This window comes from Silene latifolia, chromosome 10, assembly GCF_048544455.1.
Source record: "Silene latifolia isolate original U9 population chromosome 10, ASM4854445v1, whole genome shotgun sequence".
Taxonomy (NCBI): Eukaryota; Viridiplantae; Streptophyta; class Magnoliopsida; order Caryophyllales; family Caryophyllaceae; genus Silene; species Silene latifolia.
Genome location: NC_133535.1, coordinates 154,674,837 through 154,697,330, shown reverse-complemented (window position 1 = coordinate 154,697,330; position 22,494 = coordinate 154,674,837). Strand labels below are relative to the sequence as shown.

The window sequence follows — 22,494 nt, the reverse complement described above, 5'->3', positions numbered from 1 at the left end:
TTTATTACTTTTTCATTCTTTAATAATTTTTCTTAATATGCGTGTAAAAAGAAATAGGGTGAACAAAAAAAAGTGGAGGAAGTATAAAAGATTAGTTTTTTAAAGGCTTTTTATTGGTCCCTATTTATTAGGAGTAACATTTGTTTTTTCTTTTTGTGTTTTGCATAGTGGTAGGGCCATTAACTACCAATGTATTTAATTAATTGAAGCAATAGTCAAATGCAGATTAACAATGTGTTTTGCAGATTAATACATATGAAAGGAGTTACATGAGTATTTTAATAACATGACTACCCTCATTTAATACGTAAAAATTAACATGCTAAAATTTTACTTTTTTTTTAAACATTCAATAGTTTATATATCAATCAATCAGTCAATAGTATATATTAAATCCAGAAACAAAGGGACTTTAATGTAATTAAAGAAAGTTATACAAATTAATTATATTATATAGTTTTAAATTACTAGCACCGTGTGATGGACCCGACTAAGAGATTTCAATGCAAATATTATATAATTTGGGTTAAAATTAAATTATATAGAAGTTTGGTAATTTTCCTAAACATTTGTAAGAGACTAAAATATGGTCAATTTCCTTAAAATAAAATAATTAATTAAGATGGTCAATTTTCTTAAAATAAAATAATTAATTAAGATGGTCAATTTTAAGGAGATTAAAAGAAAGCATATGCTTGGTAATTTTCCTAATTATTTATATTTTACTCTTATTAATGAAACAATAGTAATAACATTTCACTACTTGCCCATAATCATTGTTACTTTCACTACTCTCATCGTAATTATTGCTACTGTCACTACTGTCGCATTAAAGTTGACAATTTCACTATAATTTAACTACTCCCGCCGTAATTGTTGTTAGTGTCACTACTACCGCATTAATGTTGATAAGTTCACTATAATTTCACTATTCCTCCCGTTATTATTGTTACTTTCACTATTGTCGCATTAATATTGATTATTTCACTACTCTCGTTGTTTCTCATTGTTGTTTCTACCACTTTCACTAATCTCGCTGATAATATTGTTACTTTTACTATTCAAATGAGTGATTACTATCATATAACTATATCCAATGTTACTACAATTCTTTTCTTTACTGACGAAATAATTAGTTTTACTACTTAGGTATGCAATTTTAAGAGGATTATATATTTATATAAATATATTACATATATGCATTAAATCAAATCGAAAGAATTATGCAATCAATACTATATATTAATTCCAGAAACCAAGGGACTTCAATGTAATTAAAGAAAGTTATAAAAATTAATTATACTATATAGTTTTAAATCACTAGCACCGTATGATGGACCCGATTAAGGGATCCCAATGCAAATATTATATAGTTTGGGTTAAAATTAAATTATATAAAAGCTTGGTAATTTTCCTAAACATGGTCAATTTTCTTAAAATAAAATAATTAATTAAGATAGTCAATTTCAAGGAGACTAAAAGAAAGAAAATGTTTGGTAATTTTCCTAAATATTTATAGAAAACTAGAAGATAGTCAATTTCCTTAAAATAAAATAATTAATTAGTATAAACATGTATAATATGGTATTAATTATTATCATCATAAAATTATGTATTAAATTTAAAATCTATGCAATTTTATTAAACTTTATAATTTATGAGATGTATATAGATGTTAATTATTTAACATACAAAAATATAATATAAGTAGGTTATAAATAATTAAAGTTAGATTCCATAATATATAATATTGCGTAATTCTTTCGATTTGATTTAATGCATATATGTAATATATTTATATAAATAAATAATCCTCTTAAAATTGCATGCCTAAGTAGTAGAAGTAATTTTGTCAGTAAAGAAAAGAATTGTAATAACATTGGATATAGTTATATGATAGTAATCACTCATTTGAATAGTAAAAGTAACAATATTATCAGCGAGATTAGTGAAAGTGGTAGAAACAACAACGGGAGTAGTGAAATAATCAATATTAATGCGGTAATAGTGAAAGTAACAATAATTACGATGGGAGTAGTGAAATTATCAATATTAATGCGGCAGTAGTGACAGTAATAATAATTACGGCGGGAGTACTGAAAGTACAATGATTACGGGCAAATAGTGAAATGTTATTACTATTGTCTCAGTAATAAGAGTAAATAATTAATAGCGGGAGTAGTGAATTTGTCTCAAAATTTATTTCATCATAGTGTTAGGATATGTCATAGAAAAATATATTAATGATAAATTTATGGGTTATGCAACTTTAAGTAATTTTATTCAATGAAAAAAAATTAATGGTAAGTAGAGGTAGCCCGGGCGAAGCCGGGCACCAATACTAGTATTATATATTATGGAATCTAACTTGAATTATTTATAACCTACTCATATTATATTTTTGTATGTTAAATAATTAACATCTCTATACATCTAATAAACTATAAAGTTTAATAAAATTGCATGTATTTTAAATTTAATATATAATTTTATGATGATAATAATTAATACCATAAGTGTGCATGTTTATACTAATTAATTATTTTATTTTAAGGAAATTGACCATCTTCTAGTCTTCTATAAATGTTTAGGAAAATTATCAATCATCTTCTTTCTTTTAATCTCCTTGAAATTAACATCTTAATTAATTATTTTATGTTAAGGAAATTGACCATCTTAATTAATTATTTTATTTTAAGAAAATTGACCATGTTTTAGTCTCTTACAAATGTTTAGGAAAATTACCAAATTTCTATATAATTTAATTTTAACCCAAACTATATAATATTTGAATTGAGATCCCTTAATCGGGTCCATCAAACGGTGCTAGTGATTTAAAACTATATAGTATAATTTGTATAACTTTCTTTAATTACATTGAAGTCCCTTGTTTCTAGATTTAATATATAGTATTGATTGCATAATTCATTCGATTTGATTTAATGCATATATGTAATATATTTATATAAATATATAATCCTCTTAAAATTGCATGCCTAAATAGTAAAAGTAATTTCGTCTGTAAAGAAAAGAATTGTAGTAACATTAGATAGTTATATGATAGTAATCACTCATTTGAATGGTAAAAGTAACAATATTAACAGCGAGATTAGTGAAAGTGGTAGAAACAACAACGGGAGTAGTGAAATTATCAATATTAATGCGGCAGTAGTGACAGTAACAATAATTACGGGGGGAGTATTGAAAGTAACAATGATTACGGACAAGTAGTGAAATGTTACTACCATTGTTTCATTAATAAGAGTAAAATATTAATAGCCGGAGTAGTAAATTTGTCTCAAAATTTATTTCATCGTAATTTTCGAATATGTCATAGAAAAATATATTAATGATAAATTTATGAGTTATGCAACTTTAAGTAATTTTATTTAATGAAAAAAAAAATTTAATGGTAATAAGTAGAGGTAGTCTGGGCGAAGCCGAGCACCAATACTAGTAGTTTTCTATTTACAAAACCATAACATTTAAGACATTACTATTGGCTACTTGAATTTAGAAAAAAATTCAATAGGTCTCGTACCATCCATCAGACTGGGTTTTAATGTGATTTAATTTCTCAAATCAATACACCAATATTCTCAGATTACTATGTCTCTTCCATTTAACCCATCATCAAATATGCCTGAATGAATCCGCCTAGAATTTGTATAATACTCCGTAATTCTAATAAAATTTGTACTCGATTCCAGTCACAAAACATATTCAGTCTATAAAAATATTTTCTATATAAATAAAATTAAAATTTGTATTCCGTTTATTAAAAAAAGGCATTTTGTTAGATTTATACTCGGTAAAAAAAACCCACCATTAAAATTTAGTAGATTTGATTATTTTCTTTTCTAAAATCAACGTAAAATTTGTTCTGACCATAAATTTTACAAAATCAAAAAACAACACCGCACTTAGATAAACCAAAAAGACCTACATGTAACAGATCTGAGCATTTTTGTTATAAGAAAACCTTAATTTCATGCAAAATTTCATCTTTTTTTAAAAGAAATTAAGGTTCAATTTATCAATTATATACATGTAGGATTATTTGAATCAACAAAAATCTAGCAAGCTTTAGATAAAAAAAACATTTATATAATTTGGCTTAAATTATTTAAAGAATACATATACATGACTTTACATCAATTACTTGCTAAATTAAATTTCTTCATGTCGATTGAACGCTAAAATCGAACTGATTATGAATTATTGTGGATTAGAAGAAGGATAATTGTGAGAGAGGGAGATTGAGACTAGGATTACAAATAAAATAAGACGATTTGGTTTATGAAAGATTGAGTGAGATCTCAGAGAAAGAAGTGATGAGTTAAATGTGAGAGGGTTATGGTTAAAACTTAAATATAGGACGATTAATTAATACAATAGGTCTTGGTATAGACGGGTGGGGCGAACAGACGGATAAAGACCTCTAATAAAATGGGTAGGGGGGACAAGGTGGGGCACCCCCATGTGCTTCCCACTTTATGGTAAATGGGTATTTTGTGAGGGAAAATGGTATCCGTCTATACATATAGACGGATAGTGTCCGTCTATAATAAGAATTTGTGTAATTAATAATATGTGTTATATGTAAAGGGTTAATTGGAGGGTTTGAGCCCAAAAATATAATATGAGGGTGAATTGGGTGGTTTGGGTGATTGGGTCCATTGTCACAAATTCCACTTAATTTTTAATTTTTCTTATGCGGGTTTTTATATATATTTTTTTTTTCATATTTTAAACTTTAGTTTTTAGGTGTTAAACAATGTTAATTGTGTGTTTATATTCCCGTCTCGAAGATGAGTTAAGTATTTGGTATAAGTTTACGTAGAACTGCCAAAACTGATCTAACCCGTATAACTTAATCTATATCCGACATGACACCCGAACTCAAGACTCGGGCTTGACACGAACTCAAATTCCCCGATCAAATATAACCCAACCCGAATATTTATTGCTGCACATTAATTATTATCCGTTTTATTCGATAATAATGGAACCGAAAATGACCTGAAACAAAAATGACCAACCCCAACCCGACTCAAACTCTTGCAAACCCAATATTGACCCGACCCAAACCCAAGTCGATTGACCTATTTGCTAGGTCTAAATTTAAGTGGCAAATTCTTGCAAATTCTATTACGACCCGTGCATTTTTGCACGGGTTTAAAACTAGTAATAAATAGTAATTTCAATTAGTGTTATCCCATTGGTTTGCTTGCGTTATTCTATTTTCGATTTGCTTATATCCACTAAATTAACACAAATTGCAGGTTAAACGGGTATATCCGTCTTAAACTTAAAACATATTAAATATGATATATCCAACAAAAGCATAATGTCTAAAAATACATACAAAGCTTGTCACAACTCACATCTATCCAAACGAGTTACTATTGACCCGTTTTAATCTAATAATCTCAAGACAAATATGTCAGTCTTAGGGTAAGCTTATTGGTAGTCTTGAGATAAGATTTTGGTAAGTCTTAAGACAAGACTCGCTCAAGACTACTAATAATCTTCCAAAGTCTTAAGTTGAGTCTTGAAAATCCAAGACTCAACTTAAGACTTTGGGTGAGTCTTGACCCCACATTCAAAAGAAATTATCCAATGAATGGATCTCATGTATCTTTTGTTTTTGTTTTTTTTTTTTTTTTAAGTTTGTAAAAAAAAAGAAGTGAAATGAGAAAGTAGAGTCTGAGTTGAGTCTGACTGATAATATATGGAGTTTGAGGTGAGTGTGAGATGAATCTGAACAATATAAAAATAATAAAAATTAGTGAAAATGTGACAGAGTCTTAAGACTTTGATGAGTCTTGACTGATAATCTCACCTTAACACTCCGTAGACCGTACTCCATTGCGTTTCCCATTTCATCCCTGAAATTAGCAAAATGCAATCGAATAACAAGTACTTGAAAATTAGGGTTAGGGTTTATGAAATTAGGGGTTTTAATTGGGTTCGCTTAAAATCAAGGTTCATCTTGCGGATTTAAGCTCATAATTATGATAACAGATGATGATTAGTTAATTAGGGTTTATCAATTTGGGGGAATGCTTCAATTCGGGTTTCGTCTTGCGGATTTCTGATTGCAATGATTTGGTGAGCTCCTCTCCTCTCTTTCCCTATTCCCCTGTTTTCTTAGTATACATATATCAAGAAAAACCGTTACTATAAAACCGTTTTATAAGAGACCTACATGTAAGGAATTCAATATTTTTAACTCCGATCCATTAAGATGAATATATTCATTATTCCATTGTTTTCTGGAATTCACATCTATGCAGGCCCTCAGACATATGTTGCCGAGTACCAGAAGCACTACATAAGGTCATCAGTGGTCACAATAATTCCACTCACAAGTCTGCAATTGTAAGTCAAAGTCTTCTCCATGCGTCACTAATATTTCCACTCATTAATCGCGACTAACATTTTTAGTTGGTCTTGTTGCTCTTGTTGGTGATTACTTTATTCACAACTTTTGATTTGAGTTGCTCTTGTTGGTGATTACTTTATTCGATCAGTCGACAACCAGGGGCGAAGCCACCTAGTAGCAAAGGGTGGCGGTTGCTACCCCAAACTTTAAAATATTGGTTTAGAAGACGGATTTTTGCTACCCCAAATATTGCTGAATAGGTGATAAGTAAATGTTATCTTATAAATGTACAATAGACATTGTGGTTCAATGGTAAAAAGCCTTGGTTCCCAACCTAACGCCCTGGGTTCAAATCCCACTGCTTGCATATTCCTTTTTAATTTTTTCTGTGACGACAACATTGACGTTAGCAACTAGATTATTTATAGGCTGTCTTCCGCAAACCTGTTTTGCATTTTAAACTATACAAAGTACGTAGTAAATTAGCGTGTACATTATATATAGGTTGTCGATCAGCTTGTGTAAGAAGTAGGAAATAAGGTGTCTTCTGGCAAACTTATTTTTTGTTATAAACTAAACAAAGTACAGAGTACTAACAATGGGGAACACAGTAATAACTTGCCTACTGATTTACACATTTATCCTTTTCAATACTAGATGTTGTAACTGCAACTCAACATTAATGTGTAAACCTTCTGAGAGAGTGGCCCTCCTCAACTTCAAGCACAACCTCACCTATTTTGACGAAGATGTTTCATCTACGTGGGAAGGTGATGAATGCTGTGAATGGAGTCGGGTGGTTTGTGATAACACAACCGGCCATATTCTCGGACTCGATCTTCGTAGCAATGGGACTAATAACTTCCTTAAAATGAAGAAGCTCGAGTCCTTGGTGTACTTGCTTCAGCTGAAACAACTGGAGGCCTTGGACCTGAGCGACAATGATTTCACTTTTAGCTCAATCCCAAGATTTATGGGATCAATGAAGCAACTCAGGTATCTCGCTATCGCAAATGCTTCTCTTGGTGGGTTAGTTCCCTATGAATTAGGTAACCTCACCAATCTGGAATCCCTAGATCTTTCTTATAACAATTTGAGCTCTATAGAATCCTCTCTTAGGTTTCCATCAAACTTGGAGTACTTGGACCTTTCTTATAATAACTTGAGTGGCAAAATACCAACATCAATAGGAAAACTTTCCAAGCTGCAAACTTTATATATTAGCTATAATCCGTTGGAAGGTACAGTTTTGTCTGAACCCCACCTTGGCAACCTCTCAAGCTTGAATGATTTAGAAATCACTAATACGATGCTAACACTCAACCTGTCTTCTGATTGGGTGCCTCCTTTCCAACTCTTTGATTTCCTTGCTAATAACTCCAAAATCAATGGACAATTTCCACCATGGCTTCAAACTCAAAAGAACCTAACATCTCTCATTTTGTCGAATGCAAATATCTCCGGGGACATACCCAGCTGGTTTCATACAATGCAACAACTTCACTTTGTGTATCTTTCTAACAACAATCTTAGCGGCTCCCCTATTTTTCCCATTAACTTTTCCATAATCGACCTCTCTTATAACTCTTTTTCTGGGTCATTGTTTTCAAACAGCAGTAAAACTGAAAAATATAACCAGGCTCAGGAAATATATCTGCAAAATAATTTTATCACCGGACCGCTTCCGGAACGTTTAGGTAATTTAATGCCTAACATGACAAAGCTAGTTGTTGCCAATAATCAAATCGAGGGTTCAGTCCCTAATTTTTTGTGTCAATCTACGTTATTGTATTATTTAGATATGCAAAATAATAGTTTAACAGGGGTGATTCCAAACTGCTGGGGCATGACTCTTGAAATATTGATCCTTTCCAATAATCAAATCAAGGGTCGAATCCCCGATTCTTTGTGCCAACTTATATGGTTGAATTTTCTTGATATTCAAAATAATAGCTTATCCGGGGAAATTCCAAATTGTTTGGCTAAAGTTTCTACTCTTAATTTTGTACGCCTCTCGTACAACAAGCTCAAAGGACGTGTTCCCTGCTTTAATAACACCAATGGATTTTTTTTGCATTTGAATGACAACATGTTGAGCGGAGAGATCCCTTCGTGCATCAGCAATCCCCCAAATCTGATAGTTTTAGACATTGGCGGAAATCAGCTCACAGGCAAAATCGACAAGTGGTTTAGTGCCGAAAAATTGAAGAACATCGAAATACTTAGGCTCAGAGGAAACAAGTTTAGTGGCACAATTCCTAGGGAAATATGCTCCTTGCCTCGGCTCCAAATCATGGACCTTGTATATAATCATTTTACGGGATCCATTCCTCTTTGTTTGAGTAACCTTACAGCCATGACTTCACCCAATGCATCGTTGTCTAATCTTTTTTGTGGCATTAGTGAGGTAATCGAAGGAATAGAGCGTACATATACGAGCTCGCTGCCATATTTGGTGGATATAGACCTCTCTTGCAATAACTTGGTAGGTAGCATTCCTGAAGACATGACAAATATCACCGGCTTGTTAAATCTCAACTTGTCGTATAATCAGCTATCTGGAATAATTCCCGAGAATATTGGGGGTTTGAAGTCATTGATCTCACTTGACTTGTCAATGAATGAACTGAGGGGAAGAATCCCGACAAGCATAGGTGAAATACCTATGTTAAGCCATCTTAACCTGTCCTACAACAATTTATCCGGACAAATCCCGACTGGAAATCAGCTACAAGTCCTGTCTGACCAAGCCTTAATATATGCCGGAAATCGTTATCTCTGTGCAGATTTTCTACCTAAGAAGTGCAAAAGCAAAGCTGACAAGCACGATAACGGTATGATTGACAATAGCAATGGCAATAATAAAGAGAAGCTCAAGAAAATGGGGTTGGACCTGGTAGTGATGTCGGGATTTGCTACCGGTTTCTGGGGTGTTGTTGGGTGTTTGGTGTTGAATAGGAGGTGGAGGTATGCATTTTTCCGGCGATTCGAAGATGGTTATAACTGGTTGTATGTGATAGTTGTCTTGAAGGTGAAGGCGGCCAAAGCGAAGATCAACAATAGATGAGATGATTCATGTGTGAATATTGTGATGTATCCAACAATAAGCCTATCTTTCATCTTTCAGGTTTTTTAATCCGTGTAGTCTTTGTTAATTGTTATTGTTCAAGTCATTGTTGTACACCAAGTGTAATGCTCTAATGTTGCAATTTGGATCCTAATGATGTAGTCTGTACTATGGTATACAATAATTATTGTTATAGAAGCGTGATTATATTATGATGATAAAAGAGTTTGATTAGCAGAACATTTCGGTTGTGGTCGACTGTCGTAAGTTTGCGATCTCTTACAAACCCTCTCCCACTTGTTGCACCACTTGCCCTTCTACTTGCAACTTGTGAGAGGTTACAAGCATGTGACGCATCAGTAACGTCACAAATGAGAATTTGTGTTGATATAATTTATATAATCACGATGAATGAATTTGTGCTCACATTTTTTATTCTAACAATGAAACGGTGTTTAATTGTAAGTTTAAAAGGTTAGGTGAAAATGGTGTGGATAAACCTGAAAGTTAGGTGGTTATTTGTAAAGTTGATGAACAAAATGAGTGCTAATTTGTAAAAAAAGGAACCTAATAGGTGGTAAAACATAATTTTTCCTAGTTTTTTTTTATATATTATTTCTCTTTCACATTATCCTCCATTACTTTTGTTTGAAACTGTTAGATCGTTTCAGGAAAGAATATGAGTTGTTGATAAGAAATGGAGAGAATCAATTCAAATGAAAGTTTAGGCAGCATTTAGAATATAAATTTATTTTTCTATTATTTCAGGTCTTCTAAACCAAAAGCCTCTCTCAAATTCATTTGGACTCTATTAGCTTTTGTATAAAGGATGTTAATCTAGAGCTTTGGAGTTTCTCCCTTCTGACAACATGATCTTATCTAGAGCTGACAATTTTGATTCTATCCGAGCGACTTGACCCGAATTTAAGCAAATCCAACACGACAGAACCTGAAAATGTAGCAAAACCCCGACTAGATGATAACCCATAACCCGACTAAACTCGATTAAGGTAAATCCGAAACCAAACCCGAGATGATTGGAGTGAAGAGAGTATAAGATTGTCCGGTATTCTTTTGTACTTAAGTTTGCTCAACTGAACTTATAAAACCTTAACTTTTCTAAACTTATAGAAGCTGGACTGACTGAACTTGAGCTAAACTTAACTTATACTCCCTCTATTCAACTTCACGTTACACTTAAGCTTTATGCACAAGTATTAAGAAAATTAATAAAAAATAATAAAAGGTACTACAAGTCTACAAGTGGAAAGTAAAAATGCTTTCTTAATATGCTTCTCCAATTAGAGTGGGTCATTAAGCGGCATTTTATTTAAAATAAGCTTGTCTAATTGAGACAATATGAACCTTTATTTTGCCATTTTTGGAAATGTGTAGTGTGGGGTTAAATGGCCTAAATAGAAATAGGTGTAATATCGAGTTGAATGGAGGGAGTACAAATTTAAACTTTACTAACATGAACTGAATTTAAATCTCACATATGATAATATGTGAAAATGGTTTAAAACGGATTAACAATATGGACTTTGTAAACCGTAAAAATGCATTATCCATACCCGCCTCAAATCTTAATAGACATACCAAGTAAACCTGGCAAAAGCAACCCAACCTGAATGACCCGAAAAGGCTGACTGGAGACCCGAAATTGACCCAAACTACATCACCAGAAACCCGAATTAACTCGACCCGACTCGAACATGACCTGAGCTTTCTCGATTCATAACTGACCCGACCCGAAATGACCCAATACAAAACCACCTAACCCGAAAATGACCCAACAAAACATAACTCTAATTGAAGCGAAAATGCTTGAAATGGGTTTTTCTCTTATTCATGTTGAAAATGACCGACCAAATCAACCGGACCAACAAACCCAAAACCCAAAACGACTCAACCCGACCCGTCAAAACCGACACAAAATGATTAACCCGTTTGCCAGGTCTACCTACGAGGTTCAATTAACAACTTGTTGACAGCTCACCAAAAACACTTAACCGAGAGTCTTCCAGCGTACACTTTACCAACATTCCAAAATCGGAGCGTCCCAAAGCGCAAGTGATTAAATTGGAATAAAATATCAAAAATCAAAACCCACCCAATTGGTAACCATACAACGGCTACTTTTCTTCATCTCTCAAATTCTCCCAAAAATCACCCATCAAATCCACAATTTAATTGCATTCTCTTCTTCAATTTATACTCATTTCATTTATTTATTTTCTTAATTTCTCAAACTAATTATTTTATTTAATCAAAGTTCATAGTTACGAAAAAAAATGGCATCAATTGGAAGTGGAAGAGTTAGAATTGTTGCTCGTATTAGAGGTTCACTGAACAAAGATGTCGAAAGCCTTCCGGTTAAAAAGTCGGCGATTTTAGTTTCAAGACCCGACTCGAACGGTTCTGGTTGGGTCAAGATTTCATTTAATTCCGACCAAATCACCAGGTATGTGATATTCGGATTGCTCCCTTCGTCCTAGTCAATAGTTATTTTTTTTTTATTTTTTTTTATTGTGAGCGGAATTTTAAACAAAGATAAACATTGATAAAAAAATGTTTATACTGTTTTTCTGCTTAGTTGAGATTTAATAAATTATAAATCTCCCTCCTTTTATGCCCAATTTCAATTAATCTAACTAGGGTTAAATGTAATTCAATGGAAATTGTTGGTTAATTAGTTGATTAGATTGAAAATGGGATTTCATAAAGAAAAAATTCGGGATTTTTAATTAGATTAATTTCAATTAATCTGATTAGGGTTAAATGTAATTCAATGGAAATTGTTGGTTAATTAGTTGATTAGATTGAAAATGGGATTTCATAAAGAAAAAATTCGGGCTTTTTAATTAGATTAACATGAATACTTTTGTAAGACGGTTTTACACAAATTATCGTAAAGCGGATTCTTTTAGTAACTACTCTATAGTGAATTAGTGATACTGGTTATGATTGAATTGTGTTTGGATCCGTTTAACACCATCATTGTGTAAAACCGTCTTATACAAGACTGATTATTAGATTAATTAGGTGATGATAAGCATAGTGTAGTTAATTAATGGCTGAATTTGTGAATTTTACAGTGGTAAGCAAAGTTATGAGGTAGATGAGTGTTATGAGGAAGGAGTAGGGAATGAGGAATTGTTCAGTAAAGAGATAAAGCCTTTGATTTCTGGATTGTTTGAAGGCCAAAATGCCACGGTTTTCGCTTATGGGAGTCGAGGCAGTGGCAAGACTTACACAATTCAGGTTTGTGTATTCTGTTCCTTTCGTTATTCGAGTAAGTTTATCAGTCTCAAATGAGAAATAATTCACCAAGACGCGGAAATTAGGGTGGCACTGGTGTTTTTTTATGGTAAAGCATAAAAAGTTTGATGCTTTTTGTAACCCTTTGAAATGACATTGTTGTTTCTTATAAGATTCCGAAACAAAGAAAAAGTGCTTCAGGGGGTCAGATTTTGGTTTCCTGATTGTTTTGGGATTTTGTTTAGGGCTCTGATGAAGAGTATGGACTGGTGACATTTACATTAGAAGGGATTTTTCCTCGAGTGGGAGAAGAGGGAAAAGTTGTCAATGTTTCGGTGTTTGAAGTATGCCAAGATCGTATAATAGACTTGTTAGACTCCAAAAGATCCGAGGTTTTAGTTCTTGAAGATGTTCTTGGCAAGATTAAGCTTAAAGGCCTTTCTAAGGTAAATTTGAAGTGAATGGCTTTGGTTGCGAGTCTTTGTATGTAACTCTATTGTTGATCGTTGGTAAATATGTGTTTCGTTTACTTGTCTAGGTGAAACTGAACTCTACAGAAGAGTACCAGAAATTATATAGTGATGCAGTGAACAACAGAATGCAGAAGGCGGCTGAACCTCCTCACCGTAGCCATTTAGGATGCATTCTTCACGTTGTTTCACCACAAACTGAAAACGCGAAAGCTAAACTTGTGGGGAAGATTAATTTCATTGATTTAGCCAGTATGCCCTTTCTCCCTTTATCTTTATGATGATTTCTAAATTATTTATATGTGGACTGAAGATTTAGATGTAACTTAATGATACGTAAATCTTCTTATCTGATTAGGTTATGAGGATTGTCGAAGAGTTAGTAGTGATGGACTCAATCTGACCGACACTACAAGGATTAAAAAGTCTCTTAATGTGGTGCACAGTGTTCTATATGCCTTGAATGCGAAAGAGCGTGTACCTTATAGGGAAAGCAAGTTAACTAGAATGTTGCAAGACTCTCTTGGGGGCTCGAGTAGTACTCTAATGGTTACGTGCATTGTAAGTGCTTTCCTTAAGCTACTGTTTTCTAGATGGTGGATTTGAATAGGAGCTAAGATGTACTAGTGTTACTATGTGTAGTTCTTTTTGCTCCTTCCTAATCCGTCATTTTTCCATAAGCCGGAACTTTGAGTTAATTCTATTCTTCTTGTTGTAGAATCCATCATTTTGCCAAGAGACCGTACAAACAATCAGCATATCTTCCCGGTCATGCACAGCTTATGTAGACCCCATCATTAAAAGTGGTAAAAGTGCTAAGAAGGCAACCGGAATGTTTTCTCCCCAAGTAATGAAATCTACTTCTAATTTGATGGCTTCTCCACAAATTTCAAAGTCTACCTCTAAACCCTCGACACATTTGATGTCTCCCAAAGTCTTGAAAGCTACGAGTGCTTCATCATCAGCAAGAAAGCAATCTACATCACATTTGTCTGTACGAAAGGCAAGTGGTGGTGTAGGTGTACAGAAGAAAGAAAGGTGTGTAGTTAACATTACGTGCATTATTAATTTTATTTCAATGCCTTGATTACTTAAATTGCGACAAAAAGCTTTTTCCATTGGGATAATATTATCATAGGCACTTGACACATTACCAACACTCGGAAGAAGCTTTTTGTACTACCATGGATTTATATGCTTATTTTTAAATTTCTGTTATGGTGTCGGCTTTCAGGAAAGTGGTTGCTAATGTTAATCAACACAAGTCACCAAAGCAGGTATGGTGTGCTCTTTTCTTTCTTTCTTTTTATGTTATAAGTTGGCATCATTTTATTGAACTGTCATTTGCTCTACCTACTGATGTTAGTTCCATATGTCAGGAGAACGTATGCTCTATACCCGCTACATCCGTGGATTCTTCATTAGCCCAGTCAGCGGTACTGATTTTGAGAGCCCAGACACTGTAACAAAAAAAATTCCAGCTTAATGTTTTGTAATACTAATAAAACTTTTACTGCAGGTACACTGTACCCTAGAAAGCGAGGAGACGGTTGATCTTTCCAGTCAGCTAGAGGTATAATCTACTGCGTCTCAACTCCCAGACATTGTGTAACGAAAATTTCCGGCTTCTTAAAGTCTTGTAATACTTATAAAACTTTTACTGCAGGTAAACGGTACCCTAGAAAGTGAGGAGACGGTTGATCTTTCCACTCAGCTAGAGGTATAATCTACTTCATGTTTAACTCTCAAACTAACAATCTTAATTGGCTTCTTTATGTAAAGATTTCGGACATCTCTGTCTAATTTGATTATTCTTATTGTTGCAGAAAAAGTTTGCCGAGCATGTAAAAAAAAAATCAGAAAAATATTTTAATTTTGAATGGATTTGTTGATTTTTATTTATTTATCATATTTTATCCGACTAATTTATACTCTATACTCCCGGAGAATAAACTCCGGGGAATTTAATTTAAACATTTTCGGGGCATTCTTTCCAGTCTTCTTTTTTTATGATTTCATTTGAAATCATATGAAGACAATTTCTATTTAATATGGCTATTTGTGCAAGTACTTTGCGATTAAGAAGCAACTGTCTCTTGGACAGATCATTTCAGAAGCAGATTCTTCTCAACTTTTTTCAGAAAAGGTAAGGCACATATTTTGTTTCACTCCCTAAGTTCACTAGTCAGGCTGTGTATGATTTTACAAAAGAATGACAGCCTTGAAGAAGTATAATGCAAAGCGGTATTCGATCTGCATCTGGCATACCCCCAGTATTTCAGCTGACTAATCCTAATACAGCATATGTAAAACATGACCTGGACAACTGAATCTTTCATCTTAAGACTTCTGATTACCATTACCTGATAAGAATAGCAGTATAACACTATAAAGCATTAGCATTCTCCGGCTCTCCGCATTATCCCAAATATTGGAATTTCTGATCTAACATGATTACTACCCATCATTGCAGGAAACCTCAAATGCTTCTTTAGATGTAAATTCATCTCAATTTATCTTGGAAGAGGTGAGTCATGCCCTTAAGCATATTCTTAACGGCTCGTATTTTCCAGTAGGCAATCAGACACTTTACAGATGATTAATTTAGGGTCCGGATGGTTTAACCTCCCAATTCTAAGTAAATGCTAAGGAGGCTCTAACATCGCTTTCCTTTTATGTTCATTGTAGGATGTCATACAAGCTGAGAACAATGTCACTGCTACTCCTAGCGCGTACAAAACACCAACTACAGGAAATTATTTATTGGAAGGTAATATATATACATGTATGGTATTGGTATGCTGATAACCTGAAGTCTACTTTCAATTACTGAATATACTTTATTTGGTTGTAGGTAAAGAAAATAAGCTTAATGATGGATCATCCCCGCCATTAAGTGCGAGAATACGAGACTTATCAAATAACTTAAAGTCTCTTTGCTTCTCAACTGAGGCAAAATTGAAGATGACTCAGGAAAATTCAAGGTTTTCTAATCAAGTCATTCATGAAAATTTCGAGCCTAAAACTCCAACATCTCAGATAGCAAGAGCTTCTGAAAAATACAGCAAAACAAATAATGCAAGTCCTTGGTCAACAATGAAGGTTAATACATGCTCTAACCCGAATTAATTCTTGTTCAATGTTCTTGCGATAATTTGATCTTTAGTGTTGCCTGCCAAGTCTGATAAAAATAAATTGTTTTCCAGGATTCTCTAGTGCAGGAATCTTTGAAAATTCTAAACAGTGCCACTAAGTAAGTTTCGAAACTTAGACCTTTTGTAATTTAATTCCAAATGATAATTGCGTTTATATACGTATTTTGCTCTCATGTTATCGTATTTGAAGGAAAATGACAACTAATTTATTTACCTACATTTTGGATAACAGGGAGGAGCTAAAGGGACTAAAAGTGAGTTCTATGTGTTATGCCTGAATCCTGATTTAGATACAACCCTGTTAGTATATTTCAGTCTTGTTTAACTCGATTCTTTTACTTTTAAACAGGGAATTGGAGAAAAGAGAGCTACTTACATTCTTGAATTTCGGGATGAATCTCCTGAGCCCTTTAAAACGGTACAATATTTTTGAAATGTGATACGTACTTAATAAGGTTCATTTCATACTAGTATACATATTTCACGTTACTATCAAAATTTTGAGACGTTTTTCCTCTTGCAGCTTGATGATTTGAAAGACATTGGCCTTTCAGAAAAACAGGTAATTTTTGCTTAGCTTGAAATTTGATAGTACTATTTTGCCTTGTACAAATTCTTTTTTTTTTTTTTCTGTATTTGTACAAGACCGTAAAAGCATCATTAACTTCTAATTTTACGGCTTTCACTTTGTTCCTTGTTTCCGTAGATCAAAGAATTGGTGAAGAACGTCGCTGGGAATCTCTTGTCTTAGTTGAAGTTACTGCAACGATATTAAACCTCCAATTTGCACAATTTCAGTGTAAGCAACTTCATGTTGCTATATCGTCTCTATAGTAAATCTTGGTGTATCATTTTACTTCGTCTTTCGTTTTTTAAATTATTGCTGTAAAATATGCAAAATGATGTATTGTAAAACAAGCTGGTTTATTCATCATGAGATATGTCAGCAAAAACATATACCAGAAATTTGAGCAAAAGTATTATATATTCATCATGAGATGTCAACCAGTTTGCAGTAAAGTTTGTGTCTCTGGTAACATTTGCGTTACATCTATATTCCGAAATTTAGACCTATCCGCATTTGCAGGAGTTGTTGGCTTAAATGCTAGCCATGGCCAGCATAAACGACTCACCTTGCTCTCGTTATTTTTATCGCGATTGTCTGCTTCTTCTAACTGTCTTGTTAGTAGCTCGATTCTCTGACGAAGCTCGGCTGCTCTACTGTCGGCTAATTGGAGAGATGTTTCTGCCGCTGACTGCGCTGCCATTGCTGCTACTACAAGTTCTTCCTTGGATTTTATTTTGCTGTTTGACACTTGCAATGCGGATCTTGTTTTCTCTAATTCTTGTGTCAAAATGGCGACCTAAAAACTCTGTAATGTTAGTCGTTACAAAAAATAAAGTAACGCAAAACCAAGTACTGACTGCAAGCCAAAACAATTAATCCATACCACTTTGTCGCGCTCCTGAATGACTCGGTTTCCAGCTTCCACTTCTAATTCACAGGCGTCTCTCCATCTCTCAGCGTCCTCTTCGGCTGATTTGATTTCAATGAGAAACCCTTCGACCTTCAAAATCATACAAGAAATATCGTCAGGAACTAACAATATCATGAGCACAGAATTTTATTCATGTACATACACAAGATTTACGTTTTGAGTTAAAATTCTCTTTTGATCTTCCAACTCTTTGATGTATACTGTCAGTTCTGTGATCTGCTGCACTTGTTTCTCAGTAAGGTTTTCCAGTCGCTCCGAGTCTGACCTGGCATCAAACAAACACTTAGATACAAATAAATCGACAATTTATATGAACAATTATTACCAACAGTTCTCATATTATTTTCTTTGGCTCATTTCTGGATTCATGCGAGTCATCCTTGCGCAGGGGTTAATGCTAATCTTCTCTTTATCGTAATTCATCTTATGATTCTGTCATTACTACTAATATGTACTGTAATACTGAAGCATTAGATAACTGGAATTCCTAAGCCGAGAGATGTCATGATTGTGATACCTGGATTCATCCAGAGCTATCCTTAGACGACTGATCTCAAGCCGTAGATTCTTCATCAAGTTCTCCACAGCAAAAGCCTAAACAAGAAATATAAACCATTAAACCAGTATTAGTACTGATGCATTGCATATAATGACATTCACACAGTAACTGCAAACATTCAGTGTTATACTACTTTTATTGTGCAGTAACCCATCAGGAATGCTCTCATAAATCCACATAATCACCAAAGTTGGCTGGTGTGAGTGGTAAGTACTCTCATCTCTTAAACAAGTGGTCAGGGGTTCGATTCCTGACTCTTGCGAATGAAAAAGCCAAACTTGGGAGGGGTTAACCCAGCTGTTGGTAGGGGATACTAGTCAACACCAATAAATCCACATAATCATAGGTCAGTTTTGATGCTGACGGAATTCAAACCCACATCACGAGTATCCCTATTCTTGTAAAGACAATACAAAGCTGCCATAGGTATCTAAGACGTAAAAAAATACGAGTATAAGTGTATAACAGAAACAAGAAGAAGAAGAATACCAGACTGACAACTTCCGCTTCAGATTCACTGCTAGTATCCAATCCGACACTTGAATTAGACACCGGATTGTCTTGTATCTCTTGTTGCTCAAAACCACTTCCTCCCATAAAAAAACCAAACCCAACTCTTTGCAAACTCCTCTCAGCAAGCTGCAACAATGGCGCTCTCTTTTGCTCATTGTCACCTTTTAACTTATCAAGACTCTTTTCCAATGCTTCCTTTTCAACCAATGCAACTCTAAGCAAGCCATTAATATCGCGATTCTCTTCAGTTAGACTCACCACACTCATCTCTAGCTCCCTCTTCTCTTTTTTCACCTTCTCTCGATATTCCTCAAGTTTACATTCAACCCTTTTCACCATTCTACTAGCCAAGTCCAATTTCATAGAAAAGGGCTGCACCTCCATTAACCTTTCTAACCCGTCCTCCTCGGAACTTGATACTTCTTCCTTCATTACTCCTTCACATTGATCATCAACTTTATCTCCTACTTCTAATCCCTCATTAATCCTTGCTAAAGACGCAACAACCAAGTCGAAACCATCCATTAATTCATCATTCCTTCTCTTACAAGCTTCAATTACATTCAATAAATCCACTTTATCTCCACAATCACTCAACTTCTCTTCAACCCTTTTCGCCATTCTCGACACAAAATCCAATTCCTCGAAAAATTCCTTCATTCCCTTCCATTCAAAACCCGATTCCTTTTGTCCTTCACATCCATGATCAATCTCTTTTCCCAATTCATCCTCCCCTACTCCTAAACCCACATTAGCCCTAATCAAAGACTCCTTGATCAACCTCAACATCTCGAACCCCCTCGAAAAATCCTCCTTTAACTCGTTTTTTTTCACCTTAAACCCTTCAATTTCCTCGAAAATTCCCTCCTTTTTTCCCCTACCCACATCACTTTTACTCACTAAATCCTCACTTTCCTTCACACTCAATTCATGTTGTAAATTTACAATCTTACCCTCTGATTCTCTATACTTCAACACCAACTTCTCGTTTGATTCCCTTAAAAGTTGAACTTCAGAGAGTAAACTAGTGTTTTGGGCTCGTAATTTTTCGACAGTATCGAAAAGGGTGTTATTTTCTTGACATTGATCATCAAGGATGTCCATTGAATTAATGGATTGAAGGGTTGTTGAGGGTGAGATTAGATTATGGAAGAGAAACATGGTGTTTTGAAAGAAAATTAGATGAGTAAAGTTTGTTGTGTGAGGGGAACAGAGGTAAAAGGGTTCAACTACCAGTCTTATGTGGTTCTTCACAAATTTGGAGGGAAACAGTTTTGTTCCTTTTCGGTTTAAGTATTCCTTATCCTAGTGGAAGTCAATTAATAGACTATATCGCCGGTTATATCGTGTAGAATTTGAGGTATGTACTAAAGTTTTTTTGAGTTTTGTTTTAAAGAATTTGAGTTATACAATAAAGAATTTGAGGTATAGTAGTATTTGTGGTGGAAGTGTGAAATAATTATTTTGAATGATAAAAGTTTGTAATAAATAATAAACTTTTTTGTAATAATAAAGTGAAACAGTTTATTTACTTTGTTGTTAAGGTTATTTTATAAGAGATTGACTTTAGATTGCGTAAAGAAAACAAGTTAATTAAGTAAAAAGAGATAACGAATACTTAAATAGACCTGGCCAGGGCTGGGTTAGGGCTAGACTAACCTGCGGCGGACCGGGCCAAGCTACCGTTGAATTGGCTCGAGTTAAGCGTCAGGTCGAGCCGGACTAGCTCATGTGTAGCCCTGAACCGGCATGCATTGTCTATGCTTTTTTTTAAAAAAAATTTCTAGCTGGATCAAGCGTGTCTGGCTAGAAATGTGGGACTCGGTCTCGATCGAGAGGCTACTCGTAGGTATTGTTGGCCTTGGGAATGACGAATTGTGAGGCGGGTGAAGTCGGATAAACCCGTTCAATTGGTCAAAAATGACACCTAGGCCCTAGCAAAACTTAATCTACCTGAATGACTCAACCGACCACCCTTATTGGAGGTGATCAAATACGGACTTCAACCTAACACGAAAGACCCTTATCCAAGTATCCAACCCAAATGACCCATTGTCAAGTCCAAGTAAAATAATGCCCAAATAGAAAACAAATTGCATAAGATACTCACATGATCACTTGATTTTATCTCCCTCTTGATGTACCACGTCTCACACCACACACTCTTCTTTCTCGCCATTTGTCCCTGTTCACCAATTCAAAAAATTCTTCCCTTAAATCCCTCTTACTACATTATTAACTTCCATCTTCCCCAAATTCACAAATCACAAACCCTAAAAAGAAAAATCCCCAAATCAATTTTACATACAATCACCAATTCACCATGTCAGGCGGTGTGGGTCCAGCAAGTGACATAAGTCTCCCAAAAGATGAACCATCACCACCACAAAATTTACCACCCAAAATTACCCCAAAACAAACTACTCCCTTAGGATTTTTCACTTTCCGTCAGTTAAATTCACTAGCATTCATGTTAGTTTTATCAGCAAGTGGTATGATAAGTCTACAAGATTTCACCGTAGTAATTTTCTCAACTATTTACATCTTCTTCCTTTCCAAATTCTCCTTCCCTAAACAATCCATCACTCAAGAACAACCTGTTTTCAACCAAAAGAGCAAGATTTTAACCACTTACATCCTTTTCGCCGCGGTTATAGGCTTGTTTTTACCAATTCTATACATATTTGAAGGAATTCTAGAAGGTGATAAAGAGGGAATTAAAGCAGCTGTTCCTCATGTGTTTTTACTAGCTAGTCAGGTGTTTATGGAAGGTGTATCGGCTTCGTGTCGGTTTTCGTTGCCTATTCGGGTTTTTGTGCCGGTTTTTTATAATTCTGTGAGGATGTTTACTTTGATTGAGTGGTTGAAGGATGAGTTTTTGAGGTTTGGTGGTGGTGGTGAAGGGTTGTCTAGGAGGTTGGTTGTTGGGAGAGGGCTGGCGGTTGCGAATTTCGGGTTGTGGAGTTTTAATTTGTTTGGGTTTTTGTTGCCTGTTTATCTTCCTAAGGCTCTTCAGAGGTACTATGGTGGTAATGGTACTAATGCTTCAAGTTCTAAGGGTGATTAAGGAGTTAATATTATGTGTAAAATGAATAAATGATGTATGAATTAGTTAATTAGGTAGAAACTCGCTTGGATTGTGACAATGCTGGGTTGTAGAATTTAAGACGGTTATATGTCCGTCTTAAACAAGAATGTGTGATCCATGTTTATGTTCTGTGTGGATGTTTTTGAATTATTTGATCATAGAACCTTGTTTTCTTGATAACAAAGTTGTAGAAAGATGGGTGGTCCTAAATACACTCACAAAATCTCCGGGACACTCTCTTTATGTTTTATACTCCCTCTCATCCACTCTTTTCTTCCCTATTTCCTAAAACGGATTATTCAGGTTTTCTTCCCCTTTCCTTTTTTAGAAAGTTTTTATTAATATTATACTCCTACCTCTCTCCACTCATCAAACCCCACCATATCCTTTATTAATATTTAATTCTAATTATTCCTATCTCTCTCCAATAACCAAATCCCACCATCTCCTTTATTAATATTTAATCCTAATTATTCATACATCTCCCCAATTAC

At 34.3% G+C, this 22,494-nt stretch overlaps 4 protein-coding genes and 1 non-coding gene across 7 annotated transcripts; 3 read left to right on the top strand and 2 right to left on the bottom strand.

The window, feature by feature from the left end:
- Window positions 1–5,804: 5,804 nt before the first annotated feature.
- LOC141606476 (receptor-like protein EIX2) lies at window positions 5,805–9,695 on the top strand. 2 transcript variants are annotated; one of them, XM_074425621.1, is made up of 3 exons: window positions 5,805–6,114; window positions 6,300–6,384; window positions 7,046–9,695. In XM_074425621.1, exon 3 carries the CDS (start codon window positions 7,071–7,073, stop codon window positions 9,453–9,455), a length of 2,385 nt encoding a protein of 794 aa, XP_074281722.1. In that variant the 5' UTR covers window positions 5,805–6,114; window positions 6,300–6,384; window positions 7,046–7,070; the 3' UTR covers window positions 9,456–9,695. The 2 variants fall into 2 exon arrangements, with proteins under 2 accessions (XP_074281722.1, XP_074281721.1); XM_074425620.1 differs by having other exon boundaries at window positions 6,300–6,776; window positions 6,875–9,695.
- A 1,797-nt stretch (window positions 9,696–11,492) lies between these two features.
- On the top strand, window positions 11,493–17,356 carry LOC141606469 (kinesin-like protein KIN-10C). Of its 2 annotated transcripts, XM_074425611.1 has the most exons (19): window positions 11,493–11,919; window positions 12,554–12,719; window positions 12,962–13,162; window positions 13,255–13,438; window positions 13,545–13,747; window positions 13,905–14,224; window positions 14,421–14,463; window positions 14,566–14,622; window positions 14,706–14,759; window positions 14,853–14,906; window positions 15,291–15,332; window positions 15,660–15,713; window positions 15,875–15,956; window positions 16,041–16,288; window positions 16,393–16,439; window positions 16,574–16,595; window positions 16,691–16,759; window positions 16,865–16,903; window positions 17,048–17,356. In XM_074425611.1, the coding sequence occupies exons 1-19, from the start codon at window positions 11,750–11,752 to the stop codon at window positions 17,090–17,092; spliced, it is 2,100 nt and encodes a 699-aa protein (XP_074281712.1). In that variant the 5' UTR covers window positions 11,493–11,749; the 3' UTR covers window positions 17,093–17,356. The 2 variants fall into 2 exon arrangements, with proteins under 2 accessions (XP_074281712.1, XP_074281713.1); XM_074425612.1 differs by lacking the exon at window positions 14,566–14,622 and having other exon boundaries at window positions 11,570–11,919.
- On the bottom strand, window positions 17,311–20,217 carry LOC141606470 (uncharacterized protein At3g49055). The gene is made up of 5 exons (XM_074425613.1): window positions 18,889–20,217; window positions 18,358–18,434; window positions 17,994–18,105; window positions 17,793–17,909; window positions 17,311–17,705 (listed from the first exon to the last, which is right to left on the bottom strand). Exons 1-5 carry the CDS (start codon window positions 20,071–20,073, stop codon window positions 17,343–17,345), a joined length of 1,854 nt encoding a protein of 617 aa, XP_074281714.1. The 5' UTR covers window positions 20,074–20,217; the 3' UTR covers window positions 17,311–17,342.
- On the bottom strand, window positions 18,183–18,282 carry LOC141610126 (U6 spliceosomal RNA). The gene has a single exon (XR_012528022.1). It is a non-coding gene; the product is annotated as a U6 spliceosomal RNA (small nuclear RNA).
- Window positions 20,218–21,148: 931 nt separating the features above from the next.
- Window positions 21,149–22,156, top strand: LOC141606471 (uncharacterized). The gene has a single exon (XM_074425614.1). The coding sequence runs from the start codon at window positions 21,236–21,238 to the stop codon at window positions 21,977–21,979; it is 744 nt and encodes a 247-aa protein (XP_074281715.1). The 5' UTR covers window positions 21,149–21,235; the 3' UTR covers window positions 21,980–22,156.
- Window positions 22,157–22,494: the final 338 nt, after the last annotated feature.

Bases quoted from the DNA above. Each gene is read 5' to 3' on its own strand.
- LOC141606476 (XM_074425620.1), top strand. From the start codon at position 6,987: ATGGGGAACACAGTAATAACTTGCCTACTGATTTACACATTTATCCTT.
- LOC141606471 (XM_074425614.1), top strand. From the start codon at position 21,236: ATGTCAGGCGGTGTGGGTCCAGCAAGTGACATAAGTCTCCCAAAAGAT.
- LOC141606470 (XM_074425613.1), bottom strand. From the start codon at position 20,073: ATGTTTCTCTTCCATAATCTAATCTCACCCTCAACAACCCTTCAATCC. The intron at 18,435-18,888 runs GTATTCTTCTTC...TTTCTTGTTTAG, and splicing joins AAGCGGAAGTTGTCAGTCTG to GCTTTTGCTGTGGAGAACTT. The intron at 18,106-18,357 runs GTATCACAATCA...GTTTGATGCCAG, and splicing joins ATAGCTCTGGATGAATCCAG to GTCAGACTCGGAGCGACTGG.
- LOC141606469 (XM_074425611.1), top strand. From the start codon at position 11,750: ATGGCATCAATTGGAAGTGGAAGAGTTAGAATTGTTGCTCGTATTAGA. The intron at 14,464-14,565 runs GTATGGTGTGCT...TCCATATGTCAG, and splicing joins AACACAAGTCACCAAAGCAG to GAGAACGTATGCTCTATACC. The intron at 16,440-16,573 runs GTAAGTTTCGAA...TTTGGATAACAG, and splicing joins ATTCTAAACAGTGCCACTAA to GGAGGAGCTAAAGGGACTAA.